Below are 18,475 nucleotides of genomic sequence, written 5' to 3'. Positions count from 1 at the left end.
CTTGGCTCAAGAAATATAGAAACCAGTAACAAAATCATATTTTAGCACCTAATATATTTTTATACGCGTAACAAAACGTAAATTTGAGAAAAGGCCTTTTAGCCAAATGTTATATTTTGTATAGTGAATTATTCCTGGTCTAACTTGTATATATTCTTTTAAGGATAGACTAGACTCATTTTTAAAATGCTTAGCGCAATCTGCAATGGTAAATTCATGGAGATGTCTAATTTTGATTAATATTTTTTTTTATAAGTTAGACAAAGAACAGAACATCCAGATAATCATTTAGACAAAGAAAATGTCTTTTTGTGAAATCTCGGATAATCTTCCAAATGATGTGAAGAATTATAGTCTCTTTCTGGGCATATGGCAAATTGGATATTGATGGGTCTACCATGTTGCTTGTTGTGTGTTCAAAGTCCATAAAGCTATAAAATCCACTCTGTTTCTCACTGACTTTGTGACAACATAAACAACTCCACGTGAACGATGGGAACATTTTTATTGTTTTCTTATAAACAAGATTCTTCTTTTTGACATTAAAAGACTTAAAGTTAAAAATATGAACTAATAGAAAAAATTCAAATTTATGCAAAATTGGGACTTATCTATTTGTCTATAACTTTTACGTGTAGTGTTTTTTTTAAGATCATCGAACTTGTCTGATTAGCTGAGGCAGGCTCAAAAACATGCATGGTTCTTGTGAATCCAAATCCGATTTTGCTGCCTCAAAAGAGAGATTCATATCACAATGAATCACATGGCAACACCAAAAAAAAGCACCTTTAAACTTCCAGAGGCCAAAGATTTTCACAGCTTAAAAGTAGACCAAAATTATACATATATAGAGAACAAGATATAAAATATTCACACTTAAGAGTTGGGAAGATCATTTCTCTTTTGGTTACACCATTAAACTAGCTACTTTAAAGAGATCTTGCTGCTTACTTATTTCTTGCAACTGACTTACCCTAGGCTTAACACTAACCATTTCACTTACCTGTAAGTAAAAATTTAGGTTTGAAGTAATAATAAAACTCCAGACCGGTTCAACAGGCGACGTGGGATTCTAATATTGCCATTAGGCTTTGAACCTTGGTCCTGGGACTAACAGGGTTTCCGCTCTAGCCTTATGTTGATCACGAGAGCTTTTGTGCTCAAGGGTGAGCTCTGACATTTTCCTACTCTCTGCAAGTGCCATACATATAGAGAAAGCTTGTAGCTGTGAAAGGGATGAATCATACACAACTGAATATATCCCTTCCTTTATTGGTTTATAGCTCAAGAATGGATGTTCTTCTGCCTCTTCTCCCTGAATAAAAAAAAAAGAAACTAAGTGATGATGAAACAATTTTGATATGGAAGAGAGAACGATTAAAAATCAGATTGAATTGGGACTAAGTAGAGAATCTGTACCAGAAAGAAAAGCTCGAATGGGTTTGAAGAGGATGGTGAGTTTGATGATGCTGTTGAATTCTTGCAGGAGAAGTTGTGCTGATTTGTAAGAATCCTGAGATTGCATCCCATATCCCAACCTCCACAATCGCAAGACCCACCTGTTCTCCATCTCTGTATCAAAGACGAAGGACCTCCTTTATGAGGCATACTATGAACACCGCTTTGAAGTATGACCGTAGCACTAATGTCCTGCTCAAAAACCCTGTCTTTGATGTGATCTTTAACCTCTTTATCAATTGCATTGTGATCCTGAACCGTACTAAACCATCTTGGCATCTTCACAATGATGGCGGCGAGCTCGTTTTTCAGCTGCAGATCAGACTTTTCCGCGCTCTCTTGATCAAGTTCGACGGAGAAGAGAACAAACTCTCTGATGGAACCAGATAGCAAAGAGCTCGAGACCCGCATCTGAGCAACAACGTTCGAGATAAGACCATGTGTTTGGCCTCTGCCTCTTTGGTTTAACCATGAGCTGTTTCTCTTATGGTCTTTAATAGAGAAGAAAGTATAAACACTAATGCATTCACCCTCTTCTGAGCTTCCCATTTTCTTTTGTGTGGCCGCAATAATGTCGGTTTCTTTGTTCACTGCGAATCTAAAGAGCGGCTGATTGTTCTTAACTGTTACCTGCAGAACAGCTCGAACCATGGATGATCCTACCTTCTTCTCATGAGCTGAGTCATTGACATTTACTGATCTGCAACCGGTGATACCCAGTTTTATTCTTGGAACGCCTTCACCTCTAGGCCCATCCACAGAATCGCCAGAGTGAGTTGCTCTTTGCTTCAATAGAGGTTCTAGAAACCTTCTCAAATGGCTTGTCGTGGTTGTATCTTTTTCACTGACTGATGAAACGGTCTTAGAGGAGTTTTCCACTGAGTCTAGCTTGGTCGTCGTGGAACCTGCACCGTTAGTTTTGCTGGCCTTACCCATACTGAAGCTACGCCACTGAAAAGGTGACGTACTTCTCCCCTTTTCAGATACCGCTATATGGGACTTTGAATCTTGTCTCTGGGGAGGCTCATCCGTACAATGTTTTTTCACAGATAACAAAGATGACGCTCTGTCTTCTGAGAGTTTATTACCTCCGGAAGATGTATTAGTTTCTTTTGTTGAGAGTGGCACACACTGAGATAGTTTACTCTTTGGCGAACAGCCATCAGCTTTACATGGCAAGGAGCAAGAATGTTGACCTTCAACAACACTGTGAACAACCTGGACCTTTTTAGTTGAACTTCTGCCGCAGCTGTTATTAGTCTCTTCTTGTGATAGCTTGTTAGTTGAGTGATAGAGCTTAGTTTCCCCTCGCTGCTTTTGACCAACTTCTCCATCAGGACCATCACGGACTCTTTCCCGTAACTTCTTCTTCTCACTCCTTTTGCGTCTACTAGTATCAGCTCTAGAGGTTACCTCCATGTTCACGCTAACCTCTGGATTCAATCCATTTGACAGAGCTCCAGCTTTCAGACCCTTCTTCTCACATTCAGCTTGTGCTTCATCAGTGTTCAGACCAAGCTTTTCACTTGGTACGCTGAAACCTCTATGATCTTTAGGTTTCTTTTTCCGTGTACGTTTGATTTCTTCACGAGGGTTTGACAGCAGAGTAGACTGCCTTGAGCTACGATGTTTCCTTGGAAAAGACGAAGTAGTGTGATGCACATTGCTGGGACCAGCAGAAGAAGACTCATCTGTAACGGAAGGCATGACGATGCGGTTATTATGATGAGTATGGTGCCACTTCTCCAGGCGGCTCCAGTGGAGAACACCAACGCTCAAGAGATGGTTCTCCTGAGTAGGGGTGGTTTCAGTTCTCTCCAAGAAAACAGGTAGCTTGGACATATACTTGACAAGCTCAACCTTATTATTATTATCATCATTACCACCTGAAACAGTAAAACTCTTGTCCAAACGGCACTCCATTGTTAACTTGGATGATTCACATAGTCTTTTTGGACCTCAACCCCGCTTAAGAACCCACATAGGAGCTTGATTCGATCGATCGATGATTACCTAGAGATCATGAACAAAACCACATCACGTCAACTCATTAAAAATCCAGACACCGTAGCAGAAAATGACATGAGCCCAGGGGTCCAAAAATTGAGGGAGGAAGTGGTCCTCACAGACTCAGAAAAAATATGGTAATTGGATTTATCCCCGAAGCAAACAGCATTTATATCACAAACATTTAGATACCACCAAAAAACAAAAAAAAAAAGAATCAGATTCGATTCAAAAGTTTTGGCGGATCTACAGAGTGTGGGACGATTTTTCAAAATTCGAATCCATAGAATAATAACCAACCTACACGCAAAAGTGAATCAAACGGTCACTGAGTACTTTTTAACCGTAACAGAAAATTTCTACGGTTTTTAACAATTCGCTTAGTTATAATAATCAGAAACGAAAGCAGAAGAAAGCTCTGCTTATAGATCAATCAATCAATCAATCTATGGAGAGTTGTTTCTTAGCTCAGCCTAAAAAACAAAAACACTTCCACCGAATCAAAGCGAAGAATCTTTCCCGAGAACAAACAAAACAAATTACCTGAAACAGGGAAAGGTAGTGAGAATCGGTAAAGGAGGAGGAGAAGATACACAGAAGAAATCTCACTTGAGAGTGAATCAGCAAAGTGAAGAGAGATCCAAAATTATAAAAGGTAGAGAGAGAGAGAGAAAAGGAGAGTGACTAAAGGGAATGAAAGATGATCCAACGGTGGATATGAGATTGCGATCGTGATCTAGGATGGTGCGCGAAATGCCTTGTGGTCCCCCACACATGTATTTGCACGTTTACGTGTGCTTCTTACCAATATATTACCATATACTGACAAAAACTTTTATACTAATATTTACTGACTTTTCCATAATAGATTATCAATTATTTGATACATCGTATTAAATAATATAATGACTTTTTATATTTAATGACTTATTTTTAAGAACGTATAATATAACGTTAGTTAGAACATAAGTTAAAACTAATAATTGTCTCTTTTGTAATCTTTCCTTTTTATATAAAATAATGAAAATTATAATTGTAAGACATGATGATTGCATTGTATCGAAAGAGATCAGATGAAATCACAGATTAGTTTATAATGGTTCGTCGGATGTCGTCTTTGGATAATGAATTTACTAGGACACGGCGGTTAGTTACTCTTTAGAGTTTTTCCGGCAGTTATGTTTTCCTGTGAATTTTTCCATTGTGTTCTCTTTCGTGGAATAGCGTAAAGTCTTTCTTCCCTTTGATGTAGTTCCACTTGGTTGTTGCCTTATTGGTCTTTTTGGTGTTTGGCAATGGTCCTCGGTGTCAATGTGGAGATCATGTTCCACATCGGTTTTTCTTCTTGCAGTTGTGTTTGAGTTAAAATTCTCTTCATTTTTACTAGTTAGGGTGATAGCATGTGCTTCCAGAGATTGAGTTAAAATATGGTATCACTAATTCTTTTCAGATTTCACAAACTAGTGTCGAGACTATTAGGTTTACACTATATTTTAGGACAACTAAAGTCTAAAACATAATTTTATTTTTCACAAGTTGTACCTCAAAACATCAAAACTAAAGTATGGCTGTCGAGAGTGGTTCTTACGAGTGTTTACTAATCGGATTGTGTGCTTAAACTTCACTACTAGCTATTAAAAAAATAGTTCCAGTCTATAAATAATCAAGAATATTACAAGATAGTTGAAAGGTATTCATTCTAGGTATATTTTAGGGACATTTATTTAATGAGTTTTCAAAAACTTTTATCACAAAATAGTCCACAAAATGATCCAAGTAAATTTTACTAAAACAAAAAAAAATCTAAATTACCGTTAATAAATAATAGGGAAAATTTGGGAAAATACATTTATATGAGATTCAAATTTGAAAACTACACTACTATTTTTTTTTTTGAAAACTACCCTTTTGTATATATAAAATGACTAAATTATCCAATCAATTAAAAAAACTATTGTAGTATACTTTTGTAATCGTGTAATGTACAAGACAATGAAACTAGCAACGACATACCATCCATCAGGTTTTGGTTTGTAAACCAGCGTGGTAATGTAGAATCTCCGAACTTTGTGTCACATGAGCTAACTTTCATTGAAATCCACTTTCACATTGGCTGCCATTATATCACATTGCCGTTAAACCCACTTTCAAAAACACACTATCAACGCAAAAAGAAAGAGGAAGCAATTCCTCAATCTTATATCTAAGTGGATGAGATGAAACCAGTTTTAGCTTATCTACTCTTATGTTAGTTACTTACTTGTTTTTTCTCTTTTTTTGCCAAGGGAGTAACAAAACTCTAGATCTACTCTACTTGTAAATCTTTTTACATATCTATGATGTTTACCTTTTAGCTAGAATGGAAAAAGAATGTCGCCTAAACTGTTCAGCCTATGGAACAAGAATGAGCTCTGTTTAATTCACGAAAAACAGAGGAGCCCTGACTATTGATGTAATGATGCCTAGGGGTAAACAAAAAGACTAGAAAAGTTTCAGGTAGAAACTTGTAACAAAACGTCCATGATGTAATGATGGACTAATAAAGAACATATCAAGCTAAATTCCATCTCGTTTTTATAATTTAGAAAAGACAAAATTAAGAAGATGAAGAAAAAACTAGAGGTAATAAATGATTCAGGAACGAAAGCAAGAAACGATTCTACAATACTCCATTATTTAGATATTATTACCTTCTCTTTGAACAAAAAAAAGATATTATTACCTTCTCCTTGCAACATAAGATCCAAATATTAAGCTGCAAAAATCAAGAATACAAAATTTATCAAATCAGCTTTTCGTAGGAATATTGGTCCCTGAACTCATCGAACATACAAGTACTGTGTAATTCCAAAATTATGAGATCCAGTGAAGAACGCAACATGAAATTCTTCTTCTATGTACCATATGTATAAAGTATAGTAGTTTTAGTCAAGGAAACATTACTGAAAAAATGTATATGACGCACCTGATCTACATAATTCACTTGATGAGGATGCAACATGCATGTTCCGATTTATAACTTATATGATTCAGGTCTTTGTGATTCACTAAGGTGTATTCAGATTTTATTAAACTTTTAATACACAAGAAACAAAAATATACATGAATCCGAAAACACACATAAATAATCTTGATATAATTTTTTTTTAATTTAATCAAAATGAGGGTAAAGTGTCTTTTTACATATAAGAAAGTGTAATTTTCAAAAAATATAAATCAAAATGTATAATTCAAATTTCAAATCAAAAATAAGATATTTTTCAAATTATCCCTAAATAATACATTTAATATTAAATATTTATTTTTAAACAATTATTACTTTACCATTTTATAATAAATCTTAAATTTTAGATTCTAAACTCTAATCTTCTAGTTCTAATTCCTATCCTCTAAAAGCTTAAACTATAGTTGTTAACCAATTAACCATATGAATATATGTATATTTAAACCTTTTTAATAAAAATATTCTAGTTATCTTTCTTTATATATTATTTTTATGATGGATTTTTTAAAGCTATCATAAGATATTTACAGTATCATATGGTTAATTGGTTACGTGTAAAAAAGTTATTTATAATATCTTTATACACGAGCTGCACCAAAATAAATGCAATCGTGTGGTCAATTTCTTTTACCTTGATGTTGTTTTGTAAGAAAACTATATAGTACTAATATTTACGTGTATAGATTAATATAAAGTCCTCTGTTGACTGTTGGTGGAACGATCGTGGGATTTTAAATGGGTCCACTGACGCAGCTTAAGATTAAAGACTGTAGTTTCCAAGAAAGCCTTGTAATGATCGTTTTTGTAATGTATATTCTAATTATGTACGTATATTTATACTATACTGTACATAAAATGTTTTAAGTTATTTTATCATTTCACGTACGACATAAAATGTTTTTATACAGAGCTCGGCATAAATAGTCGTTGCTCATTTTATATTCGTTATTCCTTCCATATGCCTCTTGATTTTCAAATATCTTTTTTAACACATTTGATTTTCAAATATCTATTGTTTTTCTTTAACTCAAAAACTTCACTATTAGAATCGAAACATGTATCGAACACCAAATAAAAAAAAAGCAGAATCAAATACCAAAACAAAGAGTCTAAAACTGAAAAAACCATCAAAACCAAAAGATCATCACTATTCAAACTTCAGCACCAGAAATACTTGAAAACAGAGCATCACCGCCTTCTTTTCTCTTCAATCACAATCCCCTTTAACCAATCCGGTTCACCTCGCGCCACATAAGATTGTAACCTCATTTCCATCGTTACACTCCTTGCAATCAAAATATGTTAAATAACAATTATAGTAATAAAAACTATAAAATATTAGCTTTTTTGGTTTTGTATATCTAGTTTTGATAAGTAATCACAATACTTTTATAATTAAAATCAAAATAAATATCTCATATAAATGTAACATATATAAAATAAATCAATAATTCAATGTTTAGACTCTGAATATTCCGTTTAATCATTAATCCTCTATGAAGTGTGTAATTATATCAAAGCCAGTTACAAAAAAAAAAAAAAAAAAAAAAAAGTGTGTAATTATTTCCCAGTTTCTTGCATTGATTACTCATGAGTAATATAATACCGTGTATATACTTCTTTTTTTATTAGTTTTCACTTAACCAAATTTAAGTTTTGGTCATATGAGACATTTTTCAAGGCAATACCTCCATTAATTATGTCTGATTAATTTAGGTGAACATAACTCCTCTCGTCCTAGTATGGGATGGGGGATATGAAACATGTTTACATACTCAATGTTTTCATGTTTTCATCGATCTCTGGCGCAAAGACTATTCAGTCCATTGGATTCATAGCTATGTCCATTAGATCTAAGTAATCTGTCTCAATACGGATCAAGAAGATCTTCAGATCTCTCATGCAATCCAAAATAATCGTACATTTCTATGTATAAGGTAAAAGTTGCACGCACGGAATCCGAGTGATTTAGTATCCATTTGATCTTTAAGACTTCACTCTAGAACACTGACATTACCATAGATCTATAAAGCATCAACTTAGCAAGTTAGGATTCAGGTATCCAAAGAAATAATGTCTTAACAACTATCTCAACAACTATAGTAGGAAGAGTCATCATGAACCGTCCATTTCCTCCTTTTGATTAGCTTTTTCCCAGCATTCTACCTCAAGGAAAACAAGTTGGAGAGTGTCAAATGGGTAGATGACTTTTCCAATTAAAGAGTGTCATTTTTGCATTCAGACGAACCAACAAATTCTTGGGAAAGCGTCAAATTATAGTTTCAGTGGAGAGCTACTTTTTTTTGTAAAACAGAAAATTATGTTTTGATATATAAATGTATTCGGTAAATTACCCGAAAAACGGATAGTCAATAAAACATGAACTTATAAGATTCGGGTATTAAAAAATAAAATAGTTAATCAACTCTATTAAGTTATTATATGTAAATAGCTTCTATGAATGTCCAGATGCCTATACATGAGTTTCTTTACCGTCGCCACATAATCCGAAAGACTGCCACATACACAAGTGTGACTTTCATGTCTCTTGTTTTGCAAATTTCTTACAAAGCTGGTACTTTACATGTTACAATATGAAAACCTTATTGCTAAGTTCCTAAAATAGTCAACTCTAAATTTTAGTTGACTATTTATAATAAAATATATATTCAATTTTGTCCGTTATATATTAACAGTCAAACCATTTATTCCCGTTAAATTTTACCCCTTTTTCCTTAGAATTGTTTTACATTCTGGAACAAGAATAATTCAATTCCTTATATAAGCAAGTTGATAACTTGAAATCACCATTCTCGTGGACACCATAAAGAAAAGAGAAAGTCATATATTATTAGTGGATATTCATCATAAGCAAACCAAATGCCAAAGCAACTTACACAAGATGAATGGAAGTAAAATATAGAAAGAAAATAAAAGGACAAAAGAGAAACCACTTTTTCTTTTAGGTTGTGTGTTTGATAATCGAGCAAGGAGAGCGAAGTTAATATTTTGGTTAACTGATGAATTGATCGATGGGGCTATCATATTTATGAGTTATTACAACATTTGAACATCGATGATCTAATTGTATGGGTTTGAAACTGTACATTTGTCGACTTCCCCACGTACAAGTCACTTGTTGAGCAAGTTTTGTTTGCTAAGTTTCTATAACACGTTATCAACGTATACATGGGAGTAGTTCGATCGGCGTTGTGAGATTCTGGAGAGTTCGTTTTTGAATGCAATAATCTTCTTTTATTGTTGATGCAAGAGATCCATTATTTTACAAATTCGTTTTTCACGTCTGTTCCAGTTACTACAACATTCACAAACCAATAAACCATAATATATGACTGAATATTATCCTCAACAAGTATAATAAAATAATGAGCTAACATTAGTTATTGCATATGTTTTAAAGGTAACAAACTATTCATAATAATTAAAAAGGTAGCAGAATCCACAACTAAATCTAAAGAGAGAACAACAACAAAAATTCAAAGAAGAATCATCATCTCTCTTGTCAAAAAAAGTTTTCTACTACAGAAATTACAAAAAAAAATATAAGTAAAATGTTTACAAGCAACTCAACCCAACCCACTGTGAAGTAGAAGTTCCAAAACATATCTGGAAAAAAACTAATGAACGAAAAAAATAAAGATCACAACTAAGTCCAAGACTCCAACTCACCAACCAAAGAAAAAGGTGATAAATTTGTTTCATCTTAAAGAACTTCACATAAAAACTGAGATATAATCAAATATCTTGATCATGTGTTCACTAGCACATAGCAAGAAATTACAACTTTTAAGCAAAAGAAGAAAAAAAAGAAAAAGAAATTTCAACTTTTTATCCCACTCAACATTTAAAGTGAGATCAATGAGTAAGAAAGTGCATTAAAAAGGAGAAGATGCCTATATCTTAAATGTTCAAAGGGTCACTTAAGCTTGTCGCAGAAAGTCCATTCGACAAGTATAATAAATATCAGAATACAATCTTCTTGCAACAAAAAAAGAAGAGCATTTATTGTAGGAAGTAGAACTGTCTTGCCCACTCCGAGTCACAACGATTTCTACTTAAGATAACAGTAGTTTTCTTTGTTCAAAAAAAAAAAAAAAGATAACAGTAGTTTTCTTAGAAAATATATATTTGTCTACGACTCACATATGTAAATTTTACAACCTTAAATTTGAATGGTAAACCACACAAGCTTGGTCGCCACCAGTGGTACGGCGAGTTTGGAAAGGTGCTAAAAGCATTTCGGATTCGAAACTTATCAAATTCAGATTTACCCGTTTGTGTGGCCAGACGATATGAATATCTAATTTCCAATGCAAGTAATCGGATCTGTCTGAAATCGATGAACAGATCTTCAGAGAATTAGTCAAAATTCCCAGTTAGATCTCAGCTAGCTGAAGATTCCAGATTATCAAAAAAAAATTGAATGCTTGTATCTCAGAGCAATTTTAATACAATGTATAAAATATTAATACAATGTATAAACTATTCAATTATGAAACTTCTATAAAAGAAATATACATATATCATATATGGACTTGTTCTTTTTCGAATCTACAAGACTATAAGACAAAAACATTCTGGTGCTGCAAAACAAAAAGGCTAACAACAACGAAAAATCGTTGGAGATATGTTATCCAACACGTTGTTGTATGACAAACCATATATAGGGGTGGGTACTTTACCCGATACCCGAAACCGCACCCGAACCCGATCTGAAAAACCAGAATCAAAATCCGAATCGAAATGGCAAAATACCCAAACGGATATTAAGTTACGAGAGATTAGATATCTAACCCGAACCGAATGTATATCCAAAGATAACCAAACATATATATACTTATCTTTATATTTTTAGTTTATATTTTCTCTTTTTATTTAAAATATTTATACTGATGTAACACATACTTTAAGATCATACAGTATGTATATATATATATATATATATATATATATAATTACGAAGAAAATAATTTGATATTCATTTAAAATGTATGTCAAATTTTTTATTTCATGTATTAACAAAAGTTATATTCAGAGTTTAAAAACAATAACCAAATTGTATATATATATTTTTAAAAATGTTATCTCCAAATCAATTAATCAATTAATCTATAAAAAATAAAAGAATTAGTTAAGTGAAATCTATATTTTTAAATACAAGAAATTTAAAAAATGAAAAATTTATTTATGTTTTCTTTTAAAATCTAAATATCCGAACCGATCCGAAATAACCGAACTCGAACTAAAAATACCTAAATCCGATCCAAAATACAGAAATATCCGAACGAGTTCTATATCCCTATATAGAAAATCCAAAATACCCAATCCAAATCCGAACGGATACCCGAACGCTCACCCCTAACAAACCACAATATATATGGCAGCTAAATGGCGCTATAAGGGAAGTTGTTTGGCTAAAGGGTTTGTGCGTATAAATTTGATACAAACGAAGGTGGTTGGGATATGTTGTGACTTCCATAGTAAACTATATCTATCCAATAGCATCGCGCAAGTGATGGATTAAAACTGAAACAATCAAGTAGGCACCCACCAAAACTCCGAACAATGAATCAAGAGATGAAATTTCACCAAGATATGTCCTCCAAGGCTCCAACTACCAAAACCACAAAGTCTTTCAGCTTTTCTAAGTCTTTGAGCTGTGCTCTCTTTACTATTATCCTCCAACAGTCCAGCTACCAAAACCGCTAAGAAAAGAAACACAGATGTAAGATACCGCTATACAAAGATGAGACGATCACGTTAAAGTGGCGTTTCTACGGACTTGTGGTGCGAGTCCATGCTAAGGGCACCTCCATTGCACAACTCTTAATAGAGTTTGTTAGCAATGGGGTCCCACCAATCTCCCTTTTTCTTTAAAACTTCCACTCTCTCACCTCTTAAACCTCTTGTTTAAGAGGTAACTCTTACACTGTTTCGCGGGTCTCATGCACACGTGATGACCCGCGATTGGTCAGTTTTTTTTTTTTTTTAAATCGATTAAAATTAAAAAAAAAAAGTTATGAACCCCAAAATTGGGGTTCAGGGATGGAGATGGTCTAAGTTTCCAACAACGTCCGCACCGAATGATTCTAACAGAATCTAGATACAATTAACAAAGTATGATTTATCATAAAATTATCTTCAAAAAGAAACATTATAAAAGATATATTAACAAAATATGATTTATCATAACATTATCTTCATAAAACGAAAACTATATACGATATATTAACAAAATATGATTTATCATAACATTATCTTAATAAAAACAAACCTATCAGTATGATTTGTTATAACATTATCTTCATAAATACAAATCTATCAATATTATTTATCATAACATTATTTTCTTATCTTAACAAACCGTCTTTGAAATAGGAAACTGCAACGATTGTAGATAGGATAATCACCTAATTTTGTTTTAAAAATAAAATAAAATAGCCTTAGCGGTATAAATATACAAGTCAGTAGGCTATAACCTCACTTCTCTAGAATCAAACTTGAGTACTAATCCCTTAAAACGATGTCAAATAACTATGAAGATGGAGGAGTTTACTTTGATCCTGACGAAAACATGTTCAATAACGATGAAGATGGAGGAATTTACTTTAATCCTGAAGACCAAGAACTCATCAAACTGCATCTACTACCCAAGTTAGAAACGTACCGAAAACCCAAGTCAAAAGATGAAGAGCGTGAAGACTTCATCGAGATGAAGAACGTTTACGATAAGGAGCCATGGTTGCTGGACCATACCAATCACCCTTTGTTCAGGAAGAACGAGTGGTTTTATTTCGTGACAAGGAGTCAAGTGTCAGTGAAGAACATTGGTCGTGGTAGGAACTCGAAGAGGAGGGTCAATGGAGACAACGATGGTGGGAGTTGGAAGCCTAACGCTAAAAAATATATTGAGGACGAAGAAACAGGGGAGACCATAGGGAAAAAGCAAACCCTAAAGTTCACGAAAAGCGACAAGAAGAAGCAGAAGAGAGGAGACGGCACTTCTGTTGTTGTTCCCGGGAGCAATAGTAGCTGGATTATGCACGAGTATTCGCTACCTGACGAAAATACGTTTCAAGAACTGGTCCTGTGCAAGATTCGCAAGATAAGCAATTCTAAGGATGAAGATGATCATCATGAGTCTATTCCAGCTTCTTCCTCGGAGCCGCAGCGGACCAATACCGATCACGAGATTGCTCCAGCTCCTTCGTCCTTGGAGCATCAACAGCCGTTATTATGCCATCGTGGAGAAGCAAACATGGTTCATCAAAAAGAAGATACGACCGCAGTGATCCAGATGATTCCAAGAAGATCGTCGCATCGGGATGAACATGTTGAGGCCATGGAGGTGGCACATAACGTAGAAGAAGACGGTTCGATTGGAGATCTCTCTGACAAATTGGCAAGCACTGGATTAGATGATCAACAACAAACACCAATCTACGCTGCTCCTCCAGCTAGGCCTGGCGATAGATCTCTACCAATAGATGTGGATAAATCTGATGATGATGATGAAGTGATGAACCAAGAGCTTGATACACATCTTTTCTAGTCCACCAAAAGCTTTTAGTTTTCATGTACAAACACAAGAAGTGCGAACACTTATTGAAAATCTTCTTCATGTTGCTCAAAATTATTCTTTACTGTTTTTAAAATAGTTTCAATTATGTGATTTAACCTTTTATTTTCATACGTTTTGTGAATATTTGGGTAATAAAGTTAAATACAATACAACTGTATGAATTACTAATAGGTTAGTGATATGACCTTTACAGTGCTACGTACTTTTATTATTCTGCATGTTTAAAATTGAATTCATAATACAGAGGTGTAAGAGAGTACTTTGCCCTTTTTTTTTTTTTGTCACGGAGAGAGTACTTTGCCCTTAAAATAAGAAACAATTGGTCGACGTTGTCAGATATATAAATAGTCATTACAACATTGGTCACGGAAACAAAGCATAAAATCTTGACCATGCTCTACAAAATGGTTCATAAATTTGAGTTTCTTGGAACGGTGTATTCAGAAAAGCTAACAAGCTGGTTAGTCTAAGAATAATCATCACAAAAAGCCCAAGAAGTGGAAGTCGCATGGATAAATACACAAGCAATGGATTAGAAGCACTTATGATCATGACCAACACCGAGGATCAAGAGCAGCCACCAGTGTCCACTACCACTCCTGCTCACATGAATGTTGTTGCTCCTGCTCGTCCTGGACTCAAATTTTCACCAGAAGAATTGGATGACCACTCTACTCTGACAAATATGAAGAGTGCGACGCTACGGGCCTATACGGTCTTGTAATCTTCTTGTCAAATTTTTACCACTGGAGAGAACGTCAAGACGTTTCTTCTGCTTGCTTCCGTTGCAAGTATACGCTTTTCTTGTGGCAGGTCAAAATCTTATCCGATGTGTCAGAGAGAGGTTATTTCCAAGCAAAAGTAGTCAGAAGAGCTCTATTGTCATCTGTGGAGACTTCTTCAACTCAAACAAAGAATAAAGAGAAGCAAGCTGATTCTAAATTACTAATACATAAACCTATTTTAACAGTGTCAGCATCATTGACCGAGAGCAAGACAAAGAACTTAACTACATAAAACTAGCTTTTATTGTTTTAGAATATGTTTTGTATAAACTTATTCAACCCATTAACCTAATGATGAGGATAAGAGATATGTGCACATATGTAGTATAACCATGTTTCACGGAAAAAGTGCCTATTTCAAACCTCAAATTTACCTTTCCTTCCTGAGCTTTGTATTATTGCGTATTCTATACCAAACTGAATATAAATTCAAAAATACTATATGAATTTTAAATATTGTGTCTTTTTCTTTCCGAACTTTATAGTAGTGCATATTTTATGCTGAACTAAACAAAAATATCAAAATACTACAACAACTCTCAAAATTATGCTTATATATATTTATTTATCAATTGTGCTTATATATATTTATCGTTAAATGTGTTATTGAACCATTAATTTATCAAAAGACGCTGTTTTGATATATTATGTAATTTAAAATTTAAAAAATACTACACAAAATTTTAAAATTGTATGTATATATATTGACCGTCAAAAATATTAATCATCCGTTAATTTATCAAAATTACGTAATTTTAGATTAATTCTGTAAAATTAAAAGTTAATTTTTTGGAAAGCTTGAACTCTAATAATGGTGGACAAATAAGTGTTAAGCTAGATGAGTTTCTAACCTAAAATCATTTGGTAATAAGTGGATTAGTCCATCAATCTTATATATTGTTTATGATCTTTTTCAACTACCGATGTGAGACACTCTGTGTGTAATAGCAAGAATATATTAACTGGTAGACCAAATTAAGGATATATTTTTTGTATAAATTTGTAAACATTAACTGATATTTAAGTTTTAGGTTTAATCAAATAAATGTTATCAATTTTTTATTGTTTCAGTTTTATCAAATAAATAAATATATATTTATTTGTTTTTTTTTAATTTAACTTTAAAATCATTATTTTATAAATTTAAACAAATTATTATTAATTTAAATGTTTACTTTATTGTATTACTAAAAAGTGAAATATACTGTAAAGATTTGTGTTGTTTTTCCTTTAGATCATAGGCAAGCGCCTTTGTTTGATAAATTCAGTAGAATTTAAAAATACTACATAAACTTTCAAAATCGTGTTTATATATATTGACCGTCAAATATATTAGTCATCTGATAATTTATCAAAATGACGCCATTTAGGATAAATTCTGTAAATGATTTCAATTTTTAAAAGTTTTTATATGTATATAAACAAATTTTATAAAATTTTATATAATTAAAATTATATATATATATTTATAGATACTAAATTGTTTTTATTCTATATATTTTAAACTATTTATGAAATTTAGAAATTTTTAAAATTATTATAAACGTTTATGTAATTTCTATAAATTTAAAACATTTTACAAATAAAAATATTTTAAAAAGTTTTAAATGTTTGTATAATTTTGTATATATAAAATATTTACTTTTTTAATAGGATTTTATGTAAAAAGTTTTTATAAAATTTGTTTTCATATTTTAAGTTTCATTTTATTTATATATAAATATTGAAAAAGTATTTATTATAAACAATTGTATATTTTGTTTCTTTAAAGTATTTAAACAATTTAAACAAAAAAGTAAAGTATGATTTATCATAACATTATCTTCAAAAAATAAACATTATAAAAGATATATTAACAAAATGTGATTTATCATAGCATTATCTTCATAAAACGAAAACTATATACGATATATTAACAAAATATGATTTATCATAACGTTATCTTCATAAAAGCAAATCTATCGATATGATTTCTTATAACATTATCTTCATAAATACAAATCTATCAATATGAATTATCATAACATTATTTTCTTATCTTAACAAACCGTTTTTGAAATAGGAAACTGCAACGATTATAGATAGGATAATCACCTAATTTTGTTTTAAAAAAAAATAAATGAAAATAGCCTTGGCAGTATAAATATACAAGTCACTAGGCTATAACCTCACTTCTGTAGAATCAAACTTGAGAACTAATCCCTTAAAACGATGTCAAATAACTATGAAGATGGAGGAGTTTACTATGATCCTGACGAAAACATGTTCAATAACGATGAAGATGGAGGAATTTACTTTAATCCTGAAGACCAAGAACTCATCAAACTGCATCTACTACCCAAGTTAGAAACGTACCGAAAACCCAAGTCAAAAGATGAAGAGTGTGAAGACTTCATCGAGATGAAGAACGTTTACGATAAGGAGCCATGGTTGCTGGACCATACCAATCACCCTTTGTTCAGGAAGAACGAGTGGTTTTATTTCGTGACAAGGAGTCAAGTGTCAGTGAAGAACATTGGTCGTGGTAGGAACTCGAAGAGGAGGGTCAATGGAGACAACGATGGTGGGAGTTGGAAGCCTAACGCTAAAAAATATATTGAGGACGAAGAAACAGGGGAGACCATAGGGAAAAAGCAAACCCTAAAGTTCACGAAAAGCGACAAGAAGAAGCAGAAGAGAGGAGACGGCACTTCTGTTGTTGTTCCCGGGAGCAATAGTAGCTGGATTATGCACGAGTATTCGCTACCTGACGAAAATACGTTTCAAGAACTGGTCCTGTGCAAGATTCGCAAGATAAGCAATTCTAAGGATGAAGATGATCATCATGAGTCTATTCCAGCTTCTTCCTCGGAGCCGCAGCGGACCAATACCGATCACGAGATTGCTCCAGCTCCTTCGTCCTTGGAGCATCAAAAGCCGTTATTATGCCATCGTGGAGAAGCAAACATGGTTCATCAAAAAGAAGATACGACCGCAGTGATCCAGATGGTTCCAAGAAGATCGTCACATCGGGATGAACATGTTGAGGCCATGGAGGTGGCACATAACGTAGAAGAAGACGGTTCGATTGGAGATCTCTCTGACAAATTGGCAAGCACTGGATTAGATGATCAACAACAAACACCAATCTACGCTGCTCCTCCAGCTAGGCCTGGCGATAGATCTCTACCAATAGATGTGGATAAATCTGATGATGATGATGAAGTGATGAACCAAGAGCTTGATACACATCTTTTCTAGTCCACCAAAAGCTTTTAGTTTTCATGTACAAACACAAGAAGTGCGAACACTTATTGAAAATCTTCTTCATGTTGCTCAAAATTATTCTTTACTGTTTTTAAAATAGTTTCAATTATGTGATTCAACTTTTTCTTTTCATACGTTTTGTGAATATTTGGGTAATAAAGCTAGATACAATACAACCGCATGAATTAATAATAGGTTAGTGATATGACCTTTACAATGATACGTACTTTTATTATTCTGCATGTTTAAAATTGAATTCATAATACAGTGGTGTAAAAGAGAATACTTTGCCCTTTAAGTAAGAAACAATTGGTCGACTTCGTCTCAGTTGTTGTTTGAGTTTTATTTTTCCTTGTATTAGGCTCAGTCTGC

General features: G+C 33.1%; 3 protein-coding genes across 3 annotated transcripts; 2 read left to right on the top strand and 1 right to left on the bottom strand.

Moving 5' to 3' along the window:
* Positions 1–827: 827 nt before the first annotated feature.
* LOC108841123 (uncharacterized) lies at positions 828–4,159 on the bottom strand. Its single transcript, XM_018613906.2, is given in 4 exon segments — positions 828–1,104; positions 1,106–1,315; positions 1,420–3,471; positions 4,009–4,159. Coding segments are annotated over 3 exon segments (2,259 nt in total). The 5' UTR covers positions 3,382–3,471; positions 4,009–4,159; the 3' UTR covers positions 828–1,017.
* An 8,854-nt stretch (positions 4,160–13,013) lies between these two features.
* LOC108837363 (NAC domain-containing protein 35-like) lies at positions 13,014–14,042 on the top strand. The gene has a single exon (XM_018610421.2). It carries the CDS (start codon positions 13,014–13,016, stop codon positions 14,040–14,042), a length of 1,029 nt encoding a protein of 342 aa, XP_018465923.2.
* Positions 14,043–17,068: 3,026 nt separating this feature from the next.
* On the top strand, positions 17,069–18,097 carry LOC108837352 (NAC domain-containing protein 1). The gene has a single exon (XM_018610411.1). It carries the CDS (start codon positions 17,069–17,071, stop codon positions 18,095–18,097), a length of 1,029 nt encoding a protein of 342 aa, XP_018465913.1.
* Positions 18,098–18,475: the final 378 nt, after the last annotated feature.

Source organism: Raphanus sativus, chromosome 2, assembly GCF_000801105.2.
Source record: "Raphanus sativus cultivar WK10039 chromosome 2, ASM80110v3, whole genome shotgun sequence".
NCBI lineage: Eukaryota > Viridiplantae > Streptophyta > Magnoliopsida > Brassicales > Brassicaceae > Raphanus > Raphanus sativus.
Note: the sequence above shows the minus strand (reverse complement) of the source record. Positions and strands in the feature narration are given on the sequence as shown.